The sequence below is a fragment of the Ylistrum balloti genome, unplaced genomic scaffold (assembly GCF_031769215.1).
Source record: "Ylistrum balloti isolate Yb309-2 unplaced genomic scaffold, AGI_CSIRO_Ybal_v1 Utg370124, whole genome shotgun sequence".
Classification (NCBI taxonomy): Eukaryota; Metazoa; Mollusca; class Bivalvia; order Pectinida; family Pectinidae; genus Ylistrum; species Ylistrum balloti.
The window spans coordinates 1,019,392-1,043,529 of record NW_026782139.1 but is presented as its reverse complement, the minus strand read 5'-3'; the positions used below and the strand labels follow the sequence as shown (position 1 = coordinate 1,043,529).

The window sequence follows — 24,138 nt, the reverse complement described above, 5'->3', positions numbered from 1 at the left end:
AGGCGTTTTATTACACTGTTTATCTGAAAGTACATTAACAATAGCAATGAAATATGTATGGCGAGATCATTACAACACAAGCAATATTTTTTAAAACGAAGGTTATTGGGAGAGTTTTAATATTGGTAATATGCAGTTTTATATCTGTGGAATTCAGTTTAAGTGCATCTATAATGGTCCATTAACACAATTAAAGGTCTTATGTTTGAAATTACGTCTACAAGTCCGTCTAGATTTTGACTTTCTTTCGATCACTTTGGATTTTCCAAGGCTTCCAAATTTATTGTTCGGCTCTACTTTATCACACTCTAAATTATAAAAAGGTGTTATTTACTTTTTTGTCGTTTGTACAATTTCTATACCAAATGAAGCACTGAAGCCATGGGTGTCTAGTGCAATTACAAAGCTTTGTTTATGCTTAACCTACGGAAATTACTTGGGTAGTAATGCATGTTGCAACAGAACGAACACAGTGTGATTAAAATGCATATCCTACTTCACCCTAACGGGTCATGTTCTAAAAACATGTGCACCACCTGCAAGGCGAATTGTCAAACTGACGATTTCGTCACAACATAAGAGCTAATATGAGTAAATCCGTATCATCGCTCCATAACACTCCACCTCAGAGTGAGGAACATTATAAAAATTATGAGCAATTTATTAAGACTGACATGTAAAAATACTATAGCCTTTGTCGACATTTTGTGGTAAACAAAATAACGTCTTACTCAAATATCATTCACTCGGGGTTCGACTCCTGAAACGACGTTAAAGGCATGGGATCACCTGCCCGACCACGTGTGTTTTCCCCGAGTACTTCGGCATCCCCCTCCCCGCGCGTTTTCATCCGGGCCAAGAAGAGTGATCAATATTAGCTGAAAGCTCGTTTCGCAACTTTTGTAAAATAAATAAGGTTCATATTTTAGAGTAATTGAACGAGAATTCGTTTCTGCATTTTAATCGGATTTGTACGAACGAAATGCTTATTTCATCGCCTTTAAAAAACCCATGTGAAAGTTTGTTATCTGATTGCATCAATGCCGAGTACAAGAATATCAGCATGTTCGTACTTCATCCGCTTTATTAACTATTGACAAACTCAATAAACATTTTATCTGCTCTGTATGAGTCGAATGACGCGAGGGTAATACCTGAAACACAGATGGAATCCTAAAGCTATCTTTTACTACTCTACCGCAAAAAAAAAGACACTATCTACATATAAGGATATACGTTATTCAAAACAAAGAAATTATGCGGCAGGGGGAACTTTGAAAAAGATAACGATTAACTGGTACACTATTGGCAAAGTACACTGACAATAAGACAGTGTGCTTAGGAAGGATCTACCAATCTTTGTCGACTCAAGTACGTCAGGTTAAAACAATGATGTCTCCTGGTATGACAATGCACAATGAAATGGACTATTCGGAAATAAGACGAAATAGACCATCAATTTGTATCTCTCGAAACACTGTGTTATTAGTTGATCTGTCAGATGTCGATACCTTTCAAAAAACCTTGATATTGGAAACCATCCCCTGGACATCTTATCAAGTGCGACACACACCGCAGATTCAGGAAGCAGACATGTTACCATCAATAAATTCTAAATTCACAATAGGGGAATCGACATCATCAAACTTATCATACAAGTAGGTTTAAAGTTTTCTTTCATGGATCGAGGTGCGAATGACGTATGTATAAATGTGTTTTGACCTTAAATACCAATACTGAAGGTTACGTACGAGACGTAGGCTATACACACATTATCATTTAAACTTGAGATATAATTCATATAACTAAAAGTGAATATGAATGCCTAAAATTATTAAGGTCATCGTAACCTGTTTTGATAAGTCACTCGATATATACAGCCTCGATATATTATTAGAAAAATAAAACAAGTTAGGGATCTGCTTGGTGACGTTTCCGGGTTGTAAAGTGTTCTGTTGTTAGGGAGATAAATCCGACAGCGAAGCGGAGTAACGTAAATGGGAAGTTGATTTCGAAGAAAATAAAGTACATACTATTTTGACTTTTAGTTTCCTTTATTTTCAAAATCGTCACTGTAGCATAGAAAATAGTTTGTTTTGTTTTAATTATGAAAAATATTGATATTTACGACATAAGTAGCCCCGTGACTAGCAGACTACGAAGGTAACAACACTGTGCTAACGGTGTCAGATATCAGGGCAGCGTGACAAGAGTCAAACATGTCTTTGAAAATTATGTACTCAAACTGTGTGAATGTAATGAAAAGAAACTGTGTTCTATGTGGTTATACAGAGATGGAAGCCATCCTGTTTGGTCGGTCTGGGTCGTGATTAGTGGTCGAATGTCGGTTACGTTATTCCCATGATCACTGTTCATATATTGTTGATCGTGACCGTTTGTACACCAATTTAAACTGCAGTCAATACAATGACTATACATAAGAAATCACAATGAATGCACCAGACATGGAGAGGAGAGATTGAACCGTTCAGCTGGTATGGGGATATTGAGATCAGACAGACATGCTGACTTGTTTTCCTGTCTATATAAAGGTATGTGTCAGGAAGACTTTTTTGTTATGTAAATTGCATGACAATTGAGTTTGCATTTGAATTCCTCAACCTTAATTATGGTTCCTACTAAATCACTCAAACTCCCGTTCTTTATCAAAGAACTACTCAACTACTCAAAATTACATGACACACTCGTACGTAAGTATAGAACTACTGTTCTATTGTAAACAAATACAAAATCATGTAACACACTACATGTATCATGTAGGAGTATGTTGGCAAATCCATATATGACGATTAAAAAGATAGATAAACGAATACTTTGGAATAAATATGATTAATTTATTTGCATTGTTGCAATGTACTCTTCTGTATAGAGTATCAGTCACACCAGCGTCAGAGTAGGTTCTTTATTGACTTGTTTTAGTTTATCATGTCTTTACCAATAACAATATTGGAATTATGTCATATATAACAAATATATACACATTTGTATGTTATAATTGTGTACCTCAAGATATTGTTAAATGTGTTTCAGATTCCATGTTCAAATGATTACTTGCTGTCTACATGTAAATAATGTTGACACAGGCAAAGGAAAGAGCAGGGTAATGGCTGCCAACATAAAGCTGGCATCAGGTATTGTCGCCTATTGTGTAATCTGTTTTTTCCTGAATAAAACTGTTGTTTTTACATGAAATTAATTTTTCAACAACTTCATCGCTGCATGCATTGCTGATATATGATAAAGTACCGTCAAAGGAATTGAAATTTAGAATGCACACTGCATATCAGCAAACAATAAGATGCAATAGAGATACAAGGAAAACAAATCCCCAGTGAAAACATTGAAATTTACTTGTCAGTAATTCAGTTATTTAATTTTCTCTTCTGTCATTGCAGAATTACAATTATTTTATTATCAGTAGTTTCCCAACTCTTGATAATTTCATCTCGGACATACCACATCACAACAATGGTAGCCCTTTGCAGCAACAAAAGAAGAAATACCTATGTTATACCAGAGATGTTCACCTCGACTGCTGCATCAGATCACACCGGTATCACCATACATTATAAGGCAAAATGTGTTGTCGCAAATGGATAGAGGTGTCAACCCCTCTAGGCCTACTTTGTATCAAGTGCACCGGAGGATTTTTTTTTTTTTTTTCAAATTAATTGATTAATCAATCAGCAATGTTTCATCGTTACTGGACACAACATCAAAATCCTTGTTTAAAAGGATTGTTGGTTAAGTTGAGAGAGAAAAGAAGAAATAGATAAAATGAATTTCTTCCACTAATCAAATTTGGATTTTTTGCGAAGCTATGTCTCTGTCTCTGGTGTATGATGATTGAATTTGTATACAGTAGTTCTTTCCATTTTGACAATTTCATTTTATGATTTTATCAAAAGATCACATAAAGTGCTCTGTTTATGTAAGTCTCAGTCTTTATTACAGCATACAGACTTCCATTATTCTTTGTAGCAATTTGATTTGTTAACCATTGGAAGGGTTATTGCTCTTTGTAAAGTTCAGAATTTTGTATACATTGAAAAGGGAGATTATTCAGCAGCTATAAACAGAAGAAAAATTGTTAGTAAAGATATTTTATCTTATTGCATCTGAAATTTCAGTGTTGTTATATTTTGCATAATTATTGATATAGTTTAGATTTTTGACTTTTTACCCTTGGTTATAATATGTTAACCAAAATGAAATAAAAAACATTGATTATTATTTTTTGTCAAGGGAGATAACTCAAACTTAGATTGTAAAGAAGCAGTCCACTGACATTGTTTTTATTTCGTAGTAATAATCAGTAATGTTTGAGGTATTGAGTTTAGAAAACAGTAAGCAGACAAAAATGGTAGATTTACAATTGAAGGTAAACATCTGGTTTGTGGTAGTTCATTTGTCATCTATGATACTGATTGTGAAAATAATACAACAATTCAAGCTTGAAGAAGGATATTGCTTTTTTGTTTTCTGAAACAATACCCAGTGTTAAATTAGAAAGGAACAGTTGATGATATCACTTTATATTAACAATATGAAAAAACAATGTTGTATGGTAAAAAAGCTCTAAAACACATCAAGAATACTACTGAAATTCAGCAACATGCCATGTGAAAACGGGAACACTAACCTATCGTTTTCTTTTCATGTTTCATGCATCTAAATTCTCCCATTTAAATTTAGTCATCACGAAAGTTTGACTTTTCACAAGAGCCGATCCGTAAGAGCAAAGGAAAAGCAAAACGTAAATATTAAGATTTCATTCATTTAAAAGAAATGAAAGTGGTAATGAAGTACCACTGAAGGCTGCTATATAGTACTAAGTTTATCGTCCGTGCCATGCATGAATCACTTATATTGTCATTGCTGTCTTTTGAAACAAAACATCTGTATGATGCAGTTTCATTCGTTGTTGGTGTGACCAAGATCTACATCGCGAGTGTCATTAACGAAGCAAAAGACGCCTACCCTTCCGGTACACGGGCTCCTGAGTAAATTATCATTAGTTCTTATTTGCCTTTGATTGTCTAATTTTAATGATATAAGATTCGGTTGAATTGCCGGTATTTTCTTTCTTGATTTTTGCTCAGTTGTATCCAATCTTTAGTTTTCACCGAAAGGTATTATTTACTTTTTGTCTTTTGAGCAATACATTAACCCTTTAACATATTTCGATTGTTTTTACATCCATATTTTGCCGCATTTTATCGGTATTACATGATTTAGGTTTGTTTGGGGCGCTATTGAATAATTCAGTAGATCTATCAACCCTGTTTGTTTTCAAGCCTGTAGATGATTATCAAACCAACTGTCTTTGCAAATGTTACTGAAAATCGTTGAATGTCTTTTTTTCTTTTCAGTATGCGAGTCAACATTTAAATTTGCATCCACATACTCAGACCACGTAGTTTTACAGAAGGGGCCTCAAGGTGCAATTGTATGGGGCAAATCAACGAAACTAGGAGATAATGTCCATGTTTCACTGAATGGTCACGAAGTTGCCCATAGCAACGTTACTCATGACACAAACGGTGGGATGATTTGGGTTGTAAAGATTGTTATGACATCACACAATTACGGTCCGTACAACCTTACAGCGAGATCAAGTTTAGGTGTGATAACCTTACATGATGTAATGTTTGGCGATGTGTGGTTGTGCTCTGGCCAAAGTAACATGGAATTCACACTCAGTCAGGCAAGTATAGACATTAAATCTCCAACCTAATAACAATCTATTTCAGATTTATAAGCAAACCAATTAGTTGACTCTATCATGAAATTTTCATTCATATATACCATATATTTAATCAATGAATAATAGTAATAATTCGACATCAAATACAAAATCTATCGTTTTTCTTTTTCTAGTTATTGATTGATATAACAATGAATTTGTTTTATTACCAAAAGCTTATAAATAGTACATCAGAGTACGCGGACGCTTCAAACTACCAAAATGTTCGAGTATTCAGGGCCCAACATTTCCATTCATCATCAAGTCTGGAGGACTTCCAAGCACATAACATTGTGCCCTGGGCAAAGCCTTCACAATGTAGGTTTAAGAACAATCGTTCTAAAATGCTCATGCTAATGTTAATAAGGTTTTGAAATATAGAGTAGATACATTTATCAAATAAGTAAGAAATCAATAAAATACTGTTGATATCTATTTATGTAAATAGCAATAGGTTAGTGGCAAGTTTATCGATAACGAAAATCTTATTTGTTAAACAAAGAACCATTCAAAGACATCGATGAACCAAAGCTACCAATTTTATTGAAAGATGGTAAATAGGGATTTGATCCTAAAATATACAAGTAGTTGCCTAAAATATTATGCTATTCAAAAGATAAAACTTCATCCAAACATTGATTCATTATCAATAACATATCAATTATTTCCGGGACTGATTTTCCATTGCGTTATTGATTATATATTGTCTGGTTGATTTTCCTTGTGATGGCTGGTCACCAGACAACAATTACAACAACTTATCCACACTTGTATCTTCTGTAGCTTCCTTGACGAGCTTTTCTGCTATATGTTGGCTGTTCGGAAAGCGTCTGTCGTCACAATTTGGATATCCGATTGGACTAATAGAATCAAATTTTGGTGGAACAAAAATTGAGTGGTGGTCTTCACAAGACGCTCTTGCCCAATGTCCAAATGTGAAAAGGTGAATAATACACATATGTGATTATCATATTGTAAATGGCACATCCGGAATTTAAATATTGCTGGATATTTTTATCATTCGTTATCGTACTTGGCAATTAACTTATGGTTAATGAATGTAATGTCTCCATCCTTGAACAAGAAATGTTATGCCTATCACGTGACCCCATTGAATGTTATGTTATCGTGTTCTTGGTTTTGAATTTTATGTTATTTATTGCCTTAACAACTGTTGTGGTTATGTGAGGACGGTCGTCTTATGTATCGGAAAAGAGGGTTTGTGTTGAGCGCGAGTGTGGAGGGTGCTAAACCTTTGTAATACAACTTTGGTGTATTGGCACTGATCAACCTCTTCCTCATTTTGAGGAAACCTTTCTAATATTTACTTTCTTGTTGGATGGTTATCATGCTGTCGTATTCAAGTTGTTTGATATATCCAAAGCTTCGAGTTTATAGATAAAGCGGTGATTAAAGCATGTTCCGTATATGTTTATTTTTATACATTGTCGAGATTTAATGTCGAGTAATGTCTATTAACCCCATTTATGTACACTTTTACTTTTTCTAAATTTTTAGATCCATTATGAAATACCGACTGAGCTTCTTCGAAGACCCCATTAAAAATCGAATGCAATGTGATTTCTATACTCCCAAACCATTATCAAAGGGTGATGGGTATTATCAAATAACATAGAGCAGCTATAATTATCTCTAATGCATAAACACAATGTTGATTTTTTGCTTATTATATGTTATATGCAGTAAAATTTCCGCGAATGTTAGAGCCTCTGACGTAGACAAAACTTACTCCGGTTGGCTGTTGATAGTGTTCAGAATAACATTAGCACAGTAAATGTATTTTAAAACGTGTTTTGTACTCATAATCTTGGAACAAAATTCAATCCTTGGTATGTCAACGTTCTCATCATTCTATGACTATGTAACAAGGAACTTCCATGACGGGAGGTTATCATCGCAAATTGATAGCATAGATTACAAATGCCGTGTCATAAATCACATTCACATGTACTTGTATTAATATAACTTCAATAAATGTTTAAATTCTCCCTTGACACTTCCTGTCGTATGACCTTTTAATCGAGCACCTGTCACTGTGTGGAAATTTTATGGTGCAGTTGCCTTGCTGAGATGTGCAAAATTCTTCATCTAAAATGGTACTTACTACTCCCTGTTTAGCGCTATGCTTTGTGAAAGTGCAATCACTGCTTTACACGTTTTGAGTATAATGTGAATGTATGTAGAGTACTGCTAGCGCTATCGACAGTATAATTTAGTACTGAAGCTCTATTGGAATGCATCACGACCGGACTATCAAGTGAAAGCTTACATGAACATAGTGTAGCCTCCGAAAAACACATGCACTCATCTCGAATACATAAGGAAATCGTTCTTGAATGACCATATATGTTTACATGTACGACTTTCAGCAATATTAAACCATATCGCGTCACTTGATAGCGCGACGAATAAACCTCTTTACACTGCAAACTTAGGTATGTGTGTAAAACATTGATTATTTTATACATATATTATTCTGTTTTCGTGACTTTTGATTTGTAGAGCACACAATTTTGACGACTCCGCACTGTGGAATGGTATGATTAGCCCTTTACTAAGGAATACTATATACGGGACTATTTGGTACCAAGGTTTGTTTTCATGTGTCATTACATCTCGATATCTGCAGGCATATTTAATAATATGTTGTGATTTATCCGGGTGATATCTGCACAATTACGATTCCCTGTTCGATATCAGGAAATCAATCCCAATCAGTCCACCATAATCATTTTGTCCTTATTGCTTTGTGTTTATTCTGAACGCTTTGCTTGGTATTGTAATCTATAAAATAATTTCTGTGATATTGGAATTCACTTTGAGATTGTATTTGATAATCGAGTCAATGGAACCCATATAAAACATATCGGTAATAATCTAGACTTCTTAAGTCGTAAAACAAGAGATTCCACTAAATTAGTGCGTCATATCTTTGGTTGACTCTCATAACTTCAGCTGAGGTCATATAACTCCTCCCTAGAAAGTCATCATATGAAACTCGGTGTTCTGAAGACGATAAGACATTGTTAAATTAAGTTACTATAACGATGAGTTCACTCAAGGAAAAATCAATTTAATGATTCTTTGGTACATCAAGGTTAAGTTTCTTCATCAAATCAAGTAATAAGTGTACATATAACTTAGTGTCTGTTACGAGTTATTGTACGCATAATACTTGTGAGATCGATGTACTGTCTTGAATACGCAAACAGTCGTAAAATACATTTTCCCAAATAACTGGAATAGCTGTTTTTGCTGTTCTTATCCCAGGTTCAGCTATATAGGTAACCATTCGTATCAACAAAAACACGTATATACTATCCTAAACTTATTTGTATGGGATAAGTTGTATTATAACATAGCTAATAAGCTGTACATACAATATTATTTGATTTGCGTATACGATGATTATTAGTTCATACAAGATATTATCTTGAAAATAAGTTTACGTACGAATATAATTTTTTTGTTCAGTTTCCTTTTTTCAATGCGGCTACGTTGTCTTTCTTTGGACGTTTGTGTTGTTCATTAACGTTTTCTTGTTTAATAAACATGGTTGTAATTATATTTCGATGCCGAAACGGTGTTTCAATTGTTCGAGGACATTTTTATTTTAGTTTGTTAAATAGTGGCAATGTGATAAATGATTTTTCATTGTAATTTCACCTTTTCTACCGATAAGAATCGACACGTGTGTCAAAGAATAAAACGTCGTTTAGCATGTTATCATTGTAAATCAGTGGTTTCCATGGAGTTATTGCCATTGGTCGCATTCGATTATCGAAAGACCTTTTACTTCTAACGTTTCCACTTCAACGCTTGCTGCTGACCAGAAACATGAAAACATAAGCTGCCTCTAAAAGAAATTGTGGAATTAATGAAAGTGTTAAACTCTCCAATTTCAATATGGAAGGATTACAATGACAGTCCGCTATTAGATATTGTAGACAGTACTTCACACTTAAACAATCTTTTGTGAACTGGAATGTAAATGAAGAGTGGTTAATTTGTATCTCGAGATGGTGAAGCGTTTTCAATCTCTCCGTTTCATCAAAACATCATAAACTTTACAATGAGTAGATATCATGGATTTGCCTCATAAACCTACAATAAACTCTAAATGAATACAAGAAAAGTTAATTCAAGGCCCTAGAGCAAGATAAAGAAAACGGAGCCAATTAAAGTGCTGTTCAGTAATACATAGTTTTATGCCGCGCTTTATTTGTGGTCATATAAAAATAATACCTTTTTCTGATTAATGTTTCTTTTTTTAAGTTGTTGATACATTTCTTAATTGTTTAGCTGTTACAAAACATTGCAATTAATCATGATAAATGTTAACTATGTGTGCGTGTCTACAGGCGAGTCAAACTTGAATAAACCCGGTAAATACGGCTGCCAGTTTCCTGCCATGATTAAGGACTGGAGGCAGAAATTTAGCACCGCTTCACTACAGACGACTTCCCCCAACTTTCCGTTTGGATTTGTACAGGTATCTACTAAATCCTCATAATTACGTCTTCTTCCTCATGAAATATACATTGTAGATATTTCGGTTTGAAGTGGCATTATGTTCCACTTGTGTATTATCACTTACGCGTCTTTATTCTCTCCGGTATTATCTTTTAAATGAAGGCTAAAAATGGTTACCAGATATATACCCTGTGACTATTTTACAATAAATGAATTTCATGGCAGGAAGTGATTTTGTATGTGGGTGTCAAGGGTGTGCATACTTTCTTGACAACTTGACGTTTTATTGTCAAATCCATTTAAACTTTTGTAATCGCAAAAATTCTCACTATATCATATATATACGTTTTCCATTGATGAAAGAATTATTGTACATATACTTATGGCGATTATTATTACCGTTACCCTTCAAAGTTTTCATTAAAGAAAAATCCATGGAAATTCGTTTGACATTCTAATCATGAATACGTTCCGATCAAATGAAACTTAATTGCATAAAACGTTGAAATTGTATCGCCAACACAATTAGCTTGTCAATTTAGGCTTTACATTATCACATGAAACACTTCCTCCATTCTTTTGACGTGAGGAGTAGCCAACAAATTGCCAATATTACCAAACGCATGTGTCTACACAATAACACAATCTGTCACCAATCATTGATGATTCATTTGTTCTTCATTGGAATACATAATTTAGTTCACTGTATCTCTGTTCATTATTTGGATATTAATTGTAACATTGAGAACAAAACCTTAGCTGAAACTGATATTGTAGCTTGCAGGGAACCACAACGGCACAAACGGCACTTTTTTCGGATGGATGAGATGGATGCAGACAGCAGGGTATGGGAGAGTGCCGAACGCCAAGATGCCGCAAACGTTTATGGCAGTAGCAATGGATTTGCCAGACTTTAAATCACCTTATGGAACGTAAGGTCACACAATCAACCTTATGCCTTAAAGCAAAAACAGCATTGAACATAGTTTATATCGTAATTTCCCCATTGATTCATCAAATATAAATCTAGATTTACTGGAAATGGAAGAGCAAAAAAACTCTTTTAAAGATTTCAAATGGGCTCACTCGTTTTGTATTGAATTCATAAATATTTCTGCATACTATGTTTTACTGCAGTACCGCATTGCAGCGACAACCCAGTTATGAACCAATATATTAAAACCTTTAAAATTGAATCACTAACAAAATCAGTCATCTCACTTTCTTATATTATTTATGGAGAAATCCAACACCCTAATAACTTACAACTTAAGGAAAGATGAAAGGAATACTATTAACACAAGCATATCTTCATTTCCCATATTTCCTGAAACAGTTCTTAAACGCATTGCTAAAAGCTGAGCTCATTTACGTTAGTAACCATATATTTTCTTATGATACTTGTTTTACATAAAAGCATCCATCCTCGGTTCAAACATGACGTAGCTTCCCGTCTGGCCCTATCAGCTCTTGGTGTTGCATATCACCAGTCCGGACTAGAGTACCAAGGGCCGTATCCCTCTAATTATCACAAGGCTGGTCACTCTCTAAATATAGAATATGACCAAGGACGAACGCCCATCAGAGTGAATACTAACGTCAGTAACTTCGAGGTAAATATTTTCGTTTACCATAGTTTGTATATTAAATAAGTACTTGAGTGTATAGAATTGATAAATGTTCATTCTTAAGGATCTTGCTTTACATAACTCTGTTCCTAGGTTTACATTGGGTATTAAAGGAAAATAAAGCGCAAAGAGGGAACTTTTTCATTTTCACAAAATTGTTCCCATATAAGAACTGAATATATGGATAAAGAGGACGTTCGAATGCTAGTTGATAGCATCAACACACTGCAAAGTCTAAAATGGGCATGGCCACGTAACAACATATCTAATATCACTTTAAACTGATAACTGGTAAACCATTTGTAATCGCTTATTTGATGCTCTGGTCAGTCATCGAGTAAGTTTCCATTCAAGGGAAGTACCAATAATAGTGCGTGCTAGGTTTGGCGCTTGACGTTATGATAAAAATGCGAGGCATTATTACATCAAACGTCTCTTTTTATGGTGTAGAGGTCACGTGCTCAACACAGACAATAACATATAAAAACGATATCCGTGGATTATTGGATGCTGTACTGGTAGACACATTTATACTGCTATCACACCGTCATATATCTGTTACCATGGCGCCATGATTAGGCTGCATTATATATACATATAATGTCATATATATTATCAATTCTCTTGACTATATGACAACATGTAGGGGGTATCAATGCATATTTTGAAATGTTATAAATCTTCCAAATTAAAAAAAAAACTGTTATGTACAGAAAATGAACATATTCTGTATGGTAATTTGAAAACCAAATAAATTTTACCTAAACAATGCTGTTTGCCATTACATTGCCGTTAAATACAATATACAAAAAGCACGTTGATTGCAGCAAGAGCATTGAATCTTCGAAGCTCTCATTTTATTTTTTGTTCTAATCAGCTAAAATTATCACGTTATCATTCATGCGTTTATGAATTCCAGATTTGCTGTTCTTATCGTGAATGTAACTTAAACTACGGTGTGTGGTTACCAAGTCCAATTACGTCACACGATATCTCATCTATCACGTTTGATACAAGTGCCTGTGGTCACGTTCCGGTATCAGCCATTCGATATGCTTGGCGGGAAAGTCCATGTGACTTTAAGGAGTGCGCCGTATACGGAAGAGATAATGATCTTCCAGGACCACCGTTCTTTCACAGTTTTCATTAATTGTAGAATGAAATGTAATAAATCGATACATGAATGAGCGTCATTAATTTTTCCGTGTTATCAGTTGATCCTCGCGGTTTTCTTTTTATCATCATTGCTTTTTTTTTAATATTTAAAATATCGTCTATGTATTACACTGAAATACATCCAGTTTGAAATACTGCTTTTAATGAATAAAAACGAACACAGATATCATGTGTAAACGTCTCGTTAAACAATGGTCAGGACGATTACCTAATGAGACATCCTCAGAAGGAAAAAACAGAAGGATATAGAGTCAAGAAAGAGCAGGCTTACCTAATGAATTGTTAAAATATCTAAAATATCGTTTTTTATTATTCTCTGTTGTCAAGTAAATTGAAAATTTGAGAAAAGCATTTTATATTATCATAATTATACTATATTGTATAATATATATCAAACCTCGAAAACATTACAAGTAAAATTCGAACAAAAGAAAGATTCCTGAAAAAAACAAATATCATAAGTGCAAGGGGTTCCGGAAGAGTAAGAGCCTTCTGCTTCATCGACGACATCTGCCTTGTAATAATCAAATAAAGTAAGGGCACGCTCTCAATTGAGAACACAGTATCCAGCAAAAGTTTTTAAAATGTATTATATTTGTATTATTTATTAATTTCAAACCTTTTTCTTTTTTGTGATGGAGGGGGGGGAGGTGTCTGTTTTTATATACTAAATCTGATATACAAACTATCCTTTGATGTATATTATTTTGATAATGTTTATTGTTTTTAATGTTTTAAATATGTTTTGAGTATTAAACAATAGTTACTTTCTTAATATTTTGATATTCTGTGATTTCTCTTCAGGTAAAAACTGCACGTAGTATTTAATTGATAACTACTGCATGATATCAAAATAGTTATGTCTATTCTAGTGATCTCTTAGGAACCTGGAATTTATTGTATTTCTGTAATAAAAGTTTTGATTAACAATAACTTTAATGGTTAACATATCTCTACAACAATTTGATGATCAGTCCATGAGCATGGTCGCAATATGACTCAATCCTATGGACATCTAGATGACATGATGTAAAATCCATTTTTCCCCGTCGTCCACAAATTTTGTAATTTTACAAGAGTATGCATTTTCGTTACGAATTGATTTCTATGAAATTTTCCTTACAAAATCTACTAGCATTTTGATCCATTAAACGTCTACCTTCGTCATGATTATCACTAACAGACGTATAATTTCGAGGACTTAAAGTAACAACCAATTCCACGAGAACACAGTAATGATGTAAATAAAACGTCCATGAATGTCATCGAAATGTTTTATTGACAATATGTATAATATATAGTAGTCTTCATGTTGTAGTAGTCATCATTTAAGTTTTCTTTTTTACAATTACAGATATACTTCGTTTTTAAAGTGCTGAATACCTAACAAAGCCATGAAGGACATGGCCCTTACCGAGACACCGAAAAGTATCTAAAAATAGTTCAAACCGCCCTCTGCTTTGTGCGAAGAACAAATTGTCTATTTGGAATATGAAAAGATGATATAAATTTTATATTCGGCCAAGCAAATATAATTCATTGTCTACAAACTTAGATTGGCATTAGTCACCAGACAAAGACATGGTCGTCTTATCGGTGACGTGTGTTTAGAATAATTATTGTAAATACCACTGGTTCTATGTTCCCTTTATATATAGACACTCACCTTAACTCAAGGCCATCGCGATAAGCCAATAAAATGTATAGATAAGGATTAAGTTCTGATGCACTGTTGTTTGGAGACTCGGTTTAAAGCAATGGCTGGAACGAGTTGGCTACTGTGCTGTCTAATCATATGCAATGGTGTTGACTGTAAGTAATGCTCTATATCATCAAATTCTGTTATTTACAATTTACAACATTTATTTAGTTATCAAAACCTGTCTGTAAAACATAAATGCCAACGCTCTTATTTAAAAACCGATTGGTATTTTAGTAAGAGTGATTTTGAAATTTGAACCACAAATCAACTTTGTCCAAAGGTGTTAAAGTTCTATCGCCAACTGTTTATGGTTCTCCATGAATATTGACAATGATCTTGTCCTTAACCTAAACATCCTAAAATATAACATCACCAGAGATTAGCTTATACATGAAGTTTGCAAATAGTTAGCGCAAAGTACCTTTAATGATGAAGCAAGCTTGAACATGATGACGTTAGGCGGTTAGTTTGTTCAACAGACATACAAGTGAACAAAAGGTTTTATGCAAATTTAGAAAAAGATACAGCAGCGCCAAATAATGAATCGTAGAGTTGTTTCGTCCTGCATGGACTCGTCAGTGATCCTAAAGACTTAACTTTTGAAAGCCGGGTCTGGGGAAAATCTTTAGTGATCGGAAAAAAATTCAATATTAAGAAGGGGAGGTATACTATAATTCAATAAATTTCGTAATTGTCATATATATGATCAGTTCTGAAGAACTCAAGTTTATGTCTCTATTCTGAATCATGTCACAATTTGAAAAATAACAAATATTGACATTTTCAGTGGGAAGTTCGACTTTTAAATTTGCTTCCTATTACACCGACCATATGGTGCTGCAACAAGGAGCTAGTGGAGCGATCGTGTGGGGAACATCCTCCCACTTAGGGGACACGGTTCAGCTGTTTCTGAATGGTCATAAGGTCTCTGATGATGTTGTCACACAAAACGCATCAGGGGTTATGACATGGATAGGAAAAGTAGCGGTCACTGGTAACAATTATGGTCCTTATACTTTATCTGCAAAATCAAGTGAAGGGACGATAACCCTACATGACGTGATGTTCGGTGATGTGTGGGTATGCTCTGGACAGAGTAACATGGAATTTGGCGTGTATGGAGTGAGTAATATTGTCTAATTAATGACGTCCCTTCTTTTAATAACAAGAGTTTTAATGGCCACGTCCATTGTATATAAACATCAGAATTGCAAATCAAGGACACGGCAGACAGCAATAGAAGCGTATTTCAATCTTTTCCTAAAACGAAACTAATATGGCAGCTTCCACCAAGCTGTCTGACCATAATGATTTCAATTCTGTAAATTTTCCGTTACTGGAGAGCAACATTCCTGCATCCCCAACCTATGGTGTTACATGTTACAGCTGAAGGTTGATGGAAACTTTGACAAGTTTTACGGTGGTCAAAGCGATTTCGTTGAGAAATATTATATTTTTATGATACTTGCTAGTTTGCCTCTGGGCTCCGTTGTTGTATATCTAGTTGCCATTAGAGAACATGACATCTCTTACTTGGATTGATGAAGACTTATATGGCGGGTGTCGTCGATGAGGCAGAAGACGCGTACTCTTCCAGATAACCTGGTCTTATTTTACTTGTACTTTTTCAAGAATCCCATTAAAAATATTTCTTTTGTTCATAGTATACCTTAATTTTGTTGATTTTGAGTTTGGATTATGATTATATTTGCATGTTGGTGATGTCTTGTTTTTCCACCCAGTTGATAACTACAACTACTCAATACGTAATAAAGGTGCAATAGTTTGATTAACTGCTCTTTGGATTGATCACGTTTTCAAACATTGTTATTCAAAAATTTATTTGGATACTTGCCAAAACCGAGTTTGAGGGATTTTTATGCGTCGTTGGAATAATTGGTTTATCATTTAAAACTGCACAACTACAGAAAGAGATCTGCGATATGCAGATTGTGTGCAAGAGGCAAGGTAGCCTTGCTAAGATAGCATACCCCTGATGCTGTGGTATACTATCCCACCTTGTCTAATAAAGCCTTTCATAAACAAAACCAACATTTTAAAGATTTTAAATGAAGTTAGAGTACACCCGTGACAAAATATCAAAACAAATGCGCTAGGTGTATGGAAATGATTATCAGTACTATGCCTCTGCTATTTACAATCGTTCATACTGTCTGCTGCTTATTGTCGCATTTGGAGAATGACAAAATGCTGATGTGTATATCAGTTATACGTGATTTCGCTCAATTCAAATCAATACATCTACTAATCTACAACTGGAAATCTTAAAACAGACTAGGGTAACTGTGTACATCTCCGACACTGAAGATGACTTTTAACACATGTGTATATGAAACATATTTTTAAGTAGTAGGGATTTAATTTGAAAAGTAATCTTTTGGTCGATTTCAGTTGCTCAACGCTAGCGCAGAGTATGTAGAGGCTTCTAGTTACAGCAATATCCGTTTATTCAAAGCACAACATGCACAGTCTGGGATTGAACTACAAGATTTCAATGTGAAACCTGCTTCGCATTGGACTACTGCTCAAGGTATAGTATTCAGTGTACATCAACCAGAAGTAATATTTTGTTTTAGGGGCATAAACCACCACTCAACCGCAAGTCTTTTGTAGGTAGAGCTTATGAGTATGAATCGAGGCGATGAAGGGCGGGAGCCAATGTGGTTCAATTTAATAAAATATCTTGCTAGGGGCTACATTTGGTATATTCGTTAAAAAAATAGGATTTTGTATAGGTTTATAACAAAAGTAAAGTATATTAGGGGGTTTAATATTGAAAAAAATTGTTGATATCAATTCAGTATTGGGGTAAACTTTGTTGATCATGGTTTATAATTTTTTAACGATAAAAATGTGTTACTTTAAATATCCTTATTGATATCAGTAGTGAGTGGATTGAGGGTCCCGTTTAAAGTACTAAGTACAGTTGTGGTACTTACAACGCACCAAAACCTTCGTGCGCACACAAACACGAACAGTATTGTGTGTACAACTGTGCGATAGAATTACGCTTTTTCTGCGATTTGGTAAAATGGTTGGCTAATATTACGGATTGAAAATTAAACGGAAAACTCGTGTGAAGTTATTACGAAATAGTGATCACATGAACATTAAAATTGATCGGTGATTATAAAAGTCATTTTTAATTCGACAGTATTTGAAATAACACTGGACCTGCATTAATTAGTCATATCGTAGTTAGTTTCACACCTCAGAATGTGGGTAGTGGTCCCTCGGGCAACAAAAGTTAACCTGTATACGGGTATATACGTGGCAGGTCCGGATCCGCACCGTCTGGGTCACCCGTTTAACAAGATTTTACCTGAGCATATATTTTTTGTTTACAAAATGAATGAAAATGAGAGTAATACAGAAATAATGACAATAAAATTTCCTTTCTGACGGTATGAGATTTTAAATTAACATTACTGTGACAAAAAGAGACGTCCATTTAGTGTTCACATATACGATGTGTGTCCATATATTAAGGCTGGTCACGTGTGCCTCTTTGTAAACAAAACACTTAAAATTACGAGTGTATTTAACTATTCAGTGATTATCTAATATATCTACAAGTGTCCAACCTATATACTAATGGCTACGGAGATATCCTTAGCTGTATTCTTGGATATTTAGAAAATAAAAAGTCATTCCTAAATTTATATCAACCATGACAGAATCGAACAAATGTGCGATAGCTTATTTCGTCCAATTTTCATATCGTGTGCACATCGCAAATCGTGTACTGTTGTGCTACCCAACAACTGTAATTTTCATTTTTTTAAAGAACACTTAATCCATTTTTTAATGTTTACTTTTGATCCTATCCGGTCATTTATCCATTTTCCGATATCATATTTCGTTGAGTTTGACGTCCTCGCGTCACAATAAAAAAGATATGACGAGAGTGTTTTCAGAACATACATATTTATTCTGCTCTGTTTAATTTTCAAGAACAAGAACAAGAAGATTTAGCCATCTGTCATGTCTACAGTGATACAATATTAGCTGAATGGCTATATATATATATATATATATATATATATATGATGTATCCAAACGAGTGTTCAATTCCGGTTATTACATTGAGGTTGATTTTTGCAAAGGGAGGTAACACCACAGATATGTTATCACAACAGATTTTATCAGTTCTGTTTGGTGGCACTATGATGGCGTCCTTAATAGGTTAAACCTTGGAAACGGTCTGTAAGTCTGTCTGTGGATTTTCTTGTTACGTGAACATAATCTATGTACAGATTATTATAAAGCGACCTGGAGGTGATTTTCCTCAATGTCCAAAAATAGATATCGAAATTATCTCTCTTGTATTCCTACAGGAAACCTGGGTGGTTTTTCGGCTGTGTGTTGGTTATTTGGAAAACAAATGTCGTCACAATTCAAATATCCAATCGGATTAATCGAGTCGAATTGGGGTGGAACGAAAATTGAATGGTGGTCTTCGACGTCTGCCTTAAGTCAATGTTCTCATTCCGGAAAAAGGTAAGTAAATTTAGAAGGCCGTGTGTTAGGCGAGAAGTTATGTATTGTTGATATTGTTTACAGATTATTTGAATTCTTCAGATTCAGTGATATTTTCTATTACCGTTACACACGTTTGATTTTAAGGGCCAATCAAAACAGAAAAAGGTGGTTAGGGTTGAAACATTGAAATAGCGGAAGAAACAGGAAAAAACATCAAGCGATAGATATCCGCTAGAGAGTTGTATAATGTCTTTCTCCTTATCCGGGCTTGAAAAAGATACACTTTGTAACATATATATCCCGATGACATTAGCTTGTTTACAGTTTAGGTAGCCTGTGTTCGTCCCTTAACCTCTGTTTGTTACCTTGCCGTTTATTTATATGCGTTATAAGTGCATACACACCAGACGACTTCAACTGTCACTGTTGTCAGTGCATGAACATGACATTCTGATAATATTGGAGAGGTTGTATCTTTTTCGAAATTTCAACTCATTTGGAATAAACTGAAATAGATCAGAATAATAGATATACTGAATATCAGTACATTTATCAAAATGGTCATCCAACCATATTTGCTTTTTCTTATGTATAGCATTTGCCGCTAAGATCTACAAAATATTGCATTAACACCGTGGCCGTATTTATCCTAAACGGTCCCCGGCTATCAATGTAAATTATAAATGTTTCTGTACCATTTTCTGCCGATTGCCATATCATATTTAAATCAAACTGACATTTCTCCAAACAAATTGCGATTCTATGAAAAATGGAGAAAAGTCTATCTCATATTACCTAATCCTCAAGGAAAGACGACAAATTGGTTTTTTTTTTTTTTTTTTTTCCTATGTTTCAGCAAATTCAACAGTTATCTGGCATTTAAAACGATTCGCAATTATCACAGAAAATCCGCATTGAACCTCTGAAGATAATTTATCTTTAAGATACAAACATGTTGATACTCAATCATTTTCAAAAATAGAACGTCTGAGAAATTAATGTACTATATTGTATTTTCAGAAACATCCATAACTCTGATCTGTGGAATGCAATGATGCATCCTCTGACTCGAAACACAATTTATGGCGCTATCTGGTACCAAGGTATTGTTTAATGTATGATAACTATACGCTATTCATTTCTCGTTCGCTGTAAACATGTCTATTGTTCATAAGACGAAGGATACATCAATGCAGTATAAACCGAATTTTTACTGCACTGTTATTGACTCCATTACCATACGTTCTGTCTGTTTATTCTGTTGTTCGCGTACTGACAACAACTCACTCAAGTTACTTACATGTGCTGATGATGTTTATCGTCTACAAAGAAGACTTAATATACATAAATGCATTTGTCGCATGGTGACTTGAAGCACTAGGTCCCAACTTCCAAGAAAGATGTCAATATATGTCGGAAAGCTGGGAAACACTAACATGTTTCCGTAATTCTTCAACGGTAAACTTAGATGATGTCCTTCATCGAACTTGTATACCTGTCTGACGTGTAAATGACAGCAGAAAAAATCCCACTCAGAACAAGAAAATTGACTGAATATGTTCTTACATTTATGGCGACTGACAAACATTATTTCGAACAACCAGGTTACTATTATATATAATACATTAATAAACCACTCTATTTAATTTCTTTTATAGAAATGTGATAGACATTATGTACGTTGTATAAGGGATGTTCATGCTTTTGCTTGTTGTAGGGGAGGCAAATGCTGGACGGCCTGATTTGTATAGTTGTCAGTTCCCAGCTATGATAAACGACTGGAGACAAAAATTTAGCTCGGCATCCCTTCACACAACGTCAGCAGAATTTCCATTTGGATTTGTACAGGTATTCCATGCTAATCAAGCCGCCGCGAAAACAGTATAATGGTGTTATGACAAACATTTTAAAATCAAACTTAATAAAATGTTAGTAATTCTGTATGACTTATAATGTAAAAAGTTGCATATGTATTCGTCATATATTTTTAAAACTATGTCATCCATCATAAAATGCACTTTTTTTATTAGACAATAATCAATTAATTATCAAACGTATCGTTAATAAAGAGTTTAATGTTTATGTATGATTGGTATATATAAAAAAATCAACTGAGAACGCTGATACAAGTTATAAAGTAACCAAACATCGCAAATGTCTGTTATATATATTTGATGCCAATGTTGAAGATGTGAATTGTATTTCATCCGTAAATATCTGTGATATAATCCAGACATTACAAAAAGTTCTTATATCTACAGCTGGCACCTTGGAGAACAGGAGAGGAAAATAAAGGGTTTCCGTCTCTGAGATGGGCCCAAACAGCACATTATGGGAAAGTACCAAACGCGAAGATGCCAAATACATTCATGTCTGTGACTATAGACCTACCAGATTTTACTTCCCCATACGGCAGGTAAGTGTAGGTTTACTTGTATGTACCCTTTAACTTGTTGAAATCAAGACGTTTCTATTTATCTACTCCTATAAAGACTTGCTATATTTTTGCTCCACACATGTACATCAAACTTTAAAATCTTCAAAGTATTTTCAATTTCTGTTTCGGCTTTTTGATGTGTAAAGACTATGTCAATTAAATGTTGGAAATAGTTTAAGCAATACATGTAAGAATTAAGTTATGAAAATTAAAGACATTACGAATGTTCAAACGAATATATTACGTAGCCACAGCAGAAACCATTTTTTTTGTCCATCTGTTCCAATGCCTTTTTGTATGACATCATACTGACCTATGTTTTATATGTTTCTTTATGAATTAGCATACACCCACGTTTCAAACAGGATGTGGCTTCCCGTTTGGCATTGTCAGCACTCGGTGTAGCGTACCATCAGTCTGGACTGGAATTTGAAGGTCCTTATCCGTCAGACTACCATTTGACAGGACACTCTCTAAACATAGAATACGACCAAGGACGAACGCCCATTAGAGTGAACGATAACGTTACTAACTTTGAGGTAACTGAGAATCTATAAATATCCATCTAAACAAACTTTGTAAGTTCCAGTCAAATTTCAGTTTTATAAGTGAGGTCAATCCAAAAACGAAATAATTTTCGAAATACTCTTGCATGCATGCTCCATACCTAAAGTGCGGGATATGATTTAAGTGTTTGAACAGTTTTTAAAATGTTATATCAGTTTTTTGATTGTATTTTATTTATTTATTTATTTTTTTTTTTTTTTTTTGGAGGGGGGGGGGGGGGTTATTATTTTTGTTTTGTTTTTTTTTGTTTTTTTTTGTTTTTTGTTTGGGGGGGGGGGGGTATTTATTTTTAAGTTTTTTTTTTTGCTTAACGCTAACATTACATACATGTTTTTTTCCCATGTGTCAGTATCGGTTGAGATTAACCTTAGGACCTCTAAGCCGTTTTCTCTGTGAGATAGATCCCTGCGTTACGTCGATTTCTGTTGGTTTGTTAGTATAGCACTGTTTTTTAAGAGTTTCCTCCCCCGAACGAGTGAAAAAATATAAACCAATAATAAAATTTTATACAAATGAATGTTCCTGACCAACGCCAATGTCTATATTAATCTACAACAGAACTTACTCAATCAAGTTAAGCGTTTGATGAATGGAAAGGGCCTGGTTCGATCTTATTCTCGGTCTGGTCTGCCTGCCAACAAGACTGTTGTATTTTCAACTAATTTGAATCAAATCGGGGGGTTTTCCTTTGGGGGGGGGGGGGGGGGGGTGATTGAAAGTTCTATTGTTCCTTGAAAATTATCGTAATTCCTCGCAAAAAACTCAAGCAAACAAACGACTGATATTCGTGCATACTGAAGTTCGCATTTTACTACTTTCCTCCATACGGGACATTGTGTTCTATTTCTTTCTAGTTCTACATAAGATTTTGCACCGTCACTGTAAAACACCTGAATGATCAAATTAAGTATTTGATCTAAGTACGCCATCCTTTGAATTATTTGTTAATATTGTTCTACTAATGAAAACGTGGTATGATATTTGTATTTATTTATTTCTATGTTTTACAATCATATAAAGAAATGGTTGACTATATAAAGTGTTTCCTTAATTATTAAGTATGCCGGGAAAATATTATTACAGACCTAAGGGACAAACAGTTAATCATCTTAATGATGAATGCGTTGGTCGCTTAAGATCTAGAAAACAGATGTACAACCAAATGTTTTATTTAAAACAAAAATAGAGAGAAAAAAAGATAGAGAAACATTTGTGAATGCATACTAATAATTAATCATTACATATGATAGGTTTGTTGCTCTACTACAATATGCGATAAAAACAACGGAAATTGGTTACCAGCACCTGTGGCATCACACGATATATCGTCTGTAACACTCAGTACGAGTCGGTGTGGCCAAACGACCGTCTCCGCTGTCCGATATGCGTGGCGAGAAAGCCCATGTGAGTTCAAGAAGTGTGCTGTGTACGGAAGGGATACAGACCTCCCGGGGCCACCATTCTACAACAGTTTCCTTTGAGTGTATATAAAACGACAAAATAAAACCTGATATTCAACTTGATTTCACTTCTTTCAAATTTGTTCCTTCATAAATCAAAATTGAGTATATATAAGTAGTTCAGGAGTAGAAAATGCCGTTAGGAAATTAATTTAGTTAACTTAATTAATTATTTTTTCAATTTGATATTTTACTCTCTTCTTTGAAATCATTTTTTGATGTTTTTTTGCCATACTTCTCTTGGGGAAATGATAAAAATCATTCTTACAGAAGATCTACTTTCTGTTTATGGTTGACGACTGAGTTTATAGTATAAAGTCTGTAGGAGCGAACAACACTACCCTAGGTAAAAAAATAATGTATGCTGATAGGTTATATCTATTGAATATGCCGACTAACTTGCT

At 34.3% G+C, this 24,138-nt stretch overlaps 2 protein-coding genes across 2 annotated transcripts; both read left to right on the top strand.

Moving 5' to 3' along the window:
- Positions 1 to 3,124: 3,124 nt before the first annotated feature.
- On the top strand, positions 3,125 to 13,039 carry LOC132550457 (sialate O-acetylesterase-like). Its single transcript, XM_060214525.1, has 9 exons — positions 3,125 to 3,152; positions 5,394 to 5,728; positions 5,944 to 6,085; positions 6,551 to 6,710; positions 8,291 to 8,379; positions 10,150 to 10,280; positions 11,039 to 11,193; positions 11,679 to 11,874; positions 12,809 to 13,039. The coding sequence occupies exons 1-9, from the start codon at positions 3,125 to 3,127 to the stop codon at positions 13,037 to 13,039; spliced, it is 1,467 nt and encodes a 488-aa protein (XP_060070508.1).
- Positions 13,040 to 15,562: 2,523 nt separating this feature from the next.
- LOC132550456 (sialate O-acetylesterase-like) lies at positions 15,563 to 23,755 on the top strand. The gene is made up of 8 exons (XM_060214524.1): positions 15,563 to 15,889; positions 17,180 to 17,318; positions 19,126 to 19,288; positions 20,291 to 20,373; positions 20,988 to 21,118; positions 21,532 to 21,686; positions 22,051 to 22,246; positions 23,525 to 23,755. The coding sequence occupies exons 1-8, from the start codon at positions 15,599 to 15,601 to the stop codon at positions 23,753 to 23,755; spliced, it is 1,389 nt and encodes a 462-aa protein (XP_060070507.1). The 5' UTR covers positions 15,563 to 15,598.
- Positions 23,756 to 24,138: the final 383 nt, after the last annotated feature.

Bases quoted from the DNA above. Each gene is read 5' to 3' on its own strand.
- LOC132550457 (XM_060214525.1), top strand. From the start codon at position 3,125: ATGGCTGCCAACATAAAGCTGGCATCAG. The intron at 6,086-6,550 runs GTAGGTTTAAGA...TATCTTCTGTAG, and splicing joins CTGGGCAAAGCCTTCACAAT to CTTCCTTGACGAGCTTTTCT. The intron at 10,281-11,038 runs GTATCTACTAAA...CTGATATTGTAG, and splicing joins TTCCGTTTGGATTTGTACAG to CTTGCAGGGAACCACAACGG.
- LOC132550456 (XM_060214524.1), top strand. From the start codon at position 15,599: ATGGTGCTGCAACAAGGAGCTAGTGGAGCGATCGTGTGGGGAACATCC. The intron at 21,119-21,531 runs GTATTCCATGCT...TTATATCTACAG, and splicing joins TTCCATTTGGATTTGTACAG to CTGGCACCTTGGAGAACAGG. The intron at 22,247-23,524 runs GTAACTGAGAAT...TACATATGATAG, and splicing joins ATAACGTTACTAACTTTGAG to GTTTGTTGCTCTACTACAAT.